Source organism: Octopus bimaculoides, chromosome 27, assembly GCF_001194135.2.
Source record: "Octopus bimaculoides isolate UCB-OBI-ISO-001 chromosome 27, ASM119413v2, whole genome shotgun sequence".
NCBI classification, from domain to species: Eukaryota; Metazoa; Mollusca; class Cephalopoda; order Octopoda; family Octopodidae; genus Octopus; species Octopus bimaculoides.
In genome coordinates, this window is record NC_069007.1 from 18,683,826 (window position 1) to 18,685,467 (window position 1,642).

General features: G+C 35.5%; 1 protein-coding gene across 1 annotated transcript in view; it reads right to left on the minus strand.

Moving 5' to 3' along the window:
- LOC106883799 (src substrate cortactin) overlaps nt 1-1,642 on the minus strand; it is a 31,777-nt gene that overhangs the window by 1,044 nt on the left and 29,091 nt on the right. The window contains exon 14 of the mRNA XM_052977186.1: nt 33-123. Coding sequence (XP_052833146.1) covers nt 33-123 — 91 coding nt within the window. The remainder of the gene's footprint in view (nt 1-32; nt 124-1,642) is intronic.

A 1,642-nucleotide genomic window follows, 5' to 3' on the forward strand; every position in this document is an offset into this window, starting at 1 on the left:
GCATGGAATCAAAGGATAATAAATACACTGACCAGCTTCATAGTCATAAAGAGCAATGGCAGTTAGGTTTTCTCCTTCAGGCTGCACTGGTCCAGCTTGCTGGTCTTCTGGTGAAGAAATTATCTGGAATTTAAAAAAAAAAAATTCAAAAATCCATCAATAAACAGGATTGCTCCAGCCTGGTTATTAATTCCTGCAAACAATGTATCATTCTACAAAATATGGCATGTAAGTAATCTATTCATTATTAAATATAATATAAATTATTTACATGTTTTTAAGTTACGAAACAATTTGTCATGATATTAGAATTTTCTTATTGTTAAATAAGATTTCATCAAATTATTTCTCTGTCGTTTAGGACTTTATCTATATCAATCTTCTCCTCAACTTATGACTAATGTGACTTACGACCACAAAAAATTTTTTAAATCGATTTTCGGACATTGGGCAACTGTGCGTATGATAATTATGGCAGCATCTATCAATGTAGGCCTCCATCAGTCCTAGCCATTCATTGCCTGCCACTGCCTCTCACTTTGTTGCTTTCAAGCACCAGTTGTGTTTCAATGAAAATAGTGTTGAAAAATATAAATCCGACATACAACCAAATCAACATATCACCTGTCAGTTGGAACGGAACTCAGTCGTAAGTTGAGGAGTGTGTGTGTGTGTGTGTGTGCACATATATATACATATATATATATATATATATATACATACACAAAAACTCACCTGTGAGGTTTTTGCTAAGACTGTTAACAGATACTATATATTTTATAAAAAAATATATATTTAATATATATATATATATATATATATATATATATATATATGAAATAAAATATTTACATAATCGACCGGTTTCACTTGTGCTAATCATGACTAGGAAATTAGTGATAATATTACAATTTCATGTTATCAAAATGTTATAAAAAAGAAATTTTCATTCCAAGTTAGTAAGAGGAAGGATATTTAGTAGATGAAGCAGAAGTTATAGGTGAGGTAATTAATGATTGTTATTATTAGAAGCAAGGGAGGTAATTATCCTTTCGTGTGTGCGTGTGTATGAATAGGTGTTATATAAGCAGGAGTGTGTGTGTGTTTGTGTTCACAGATGTGTGTGACTAGATGAGTGTTTGCATGTGTGTGTGTGTGTGTGTGAGCAGATGTGTGTGAGTAAATAGGTATTTCTCTGAGTGTGTGTGTGTATGTGAATAGGTGTGCTTTTGTATGTATGTGAGCAGGTGTTTGTGCATGTGTGTGTGTGTGTTTGTGTGTGTTTGTGTTCTTGTTCTTGTTCTTCTTGTAAGCATAAACAGTGATTTGGTGTTTCCGTTCTTTGCTCAGGCTTTCAACCAAAATTCTTCGCAATTTCAAAAGACGTTCGGTATTTGGAAAGAATCCCTTACTTGGAAAACAGGTAAGGTTTGGTAAGTGATAGGAAGAGCATCCAATGGTGGCAGCGGTGGTGATGATGATGATGATGGTGTTCATAGTGATGATGGCGGTGGTGGGGATAGAGGTGGTATTGATGATGGTGGTGATGGGGAGGGCAATGGTGGAAATCATGATGGAGATGATAGTTGTGGTGATGGTGGCAGTGGTGGGTGGGGTGATGGTGGTGGCGGTGGTGGGTGGG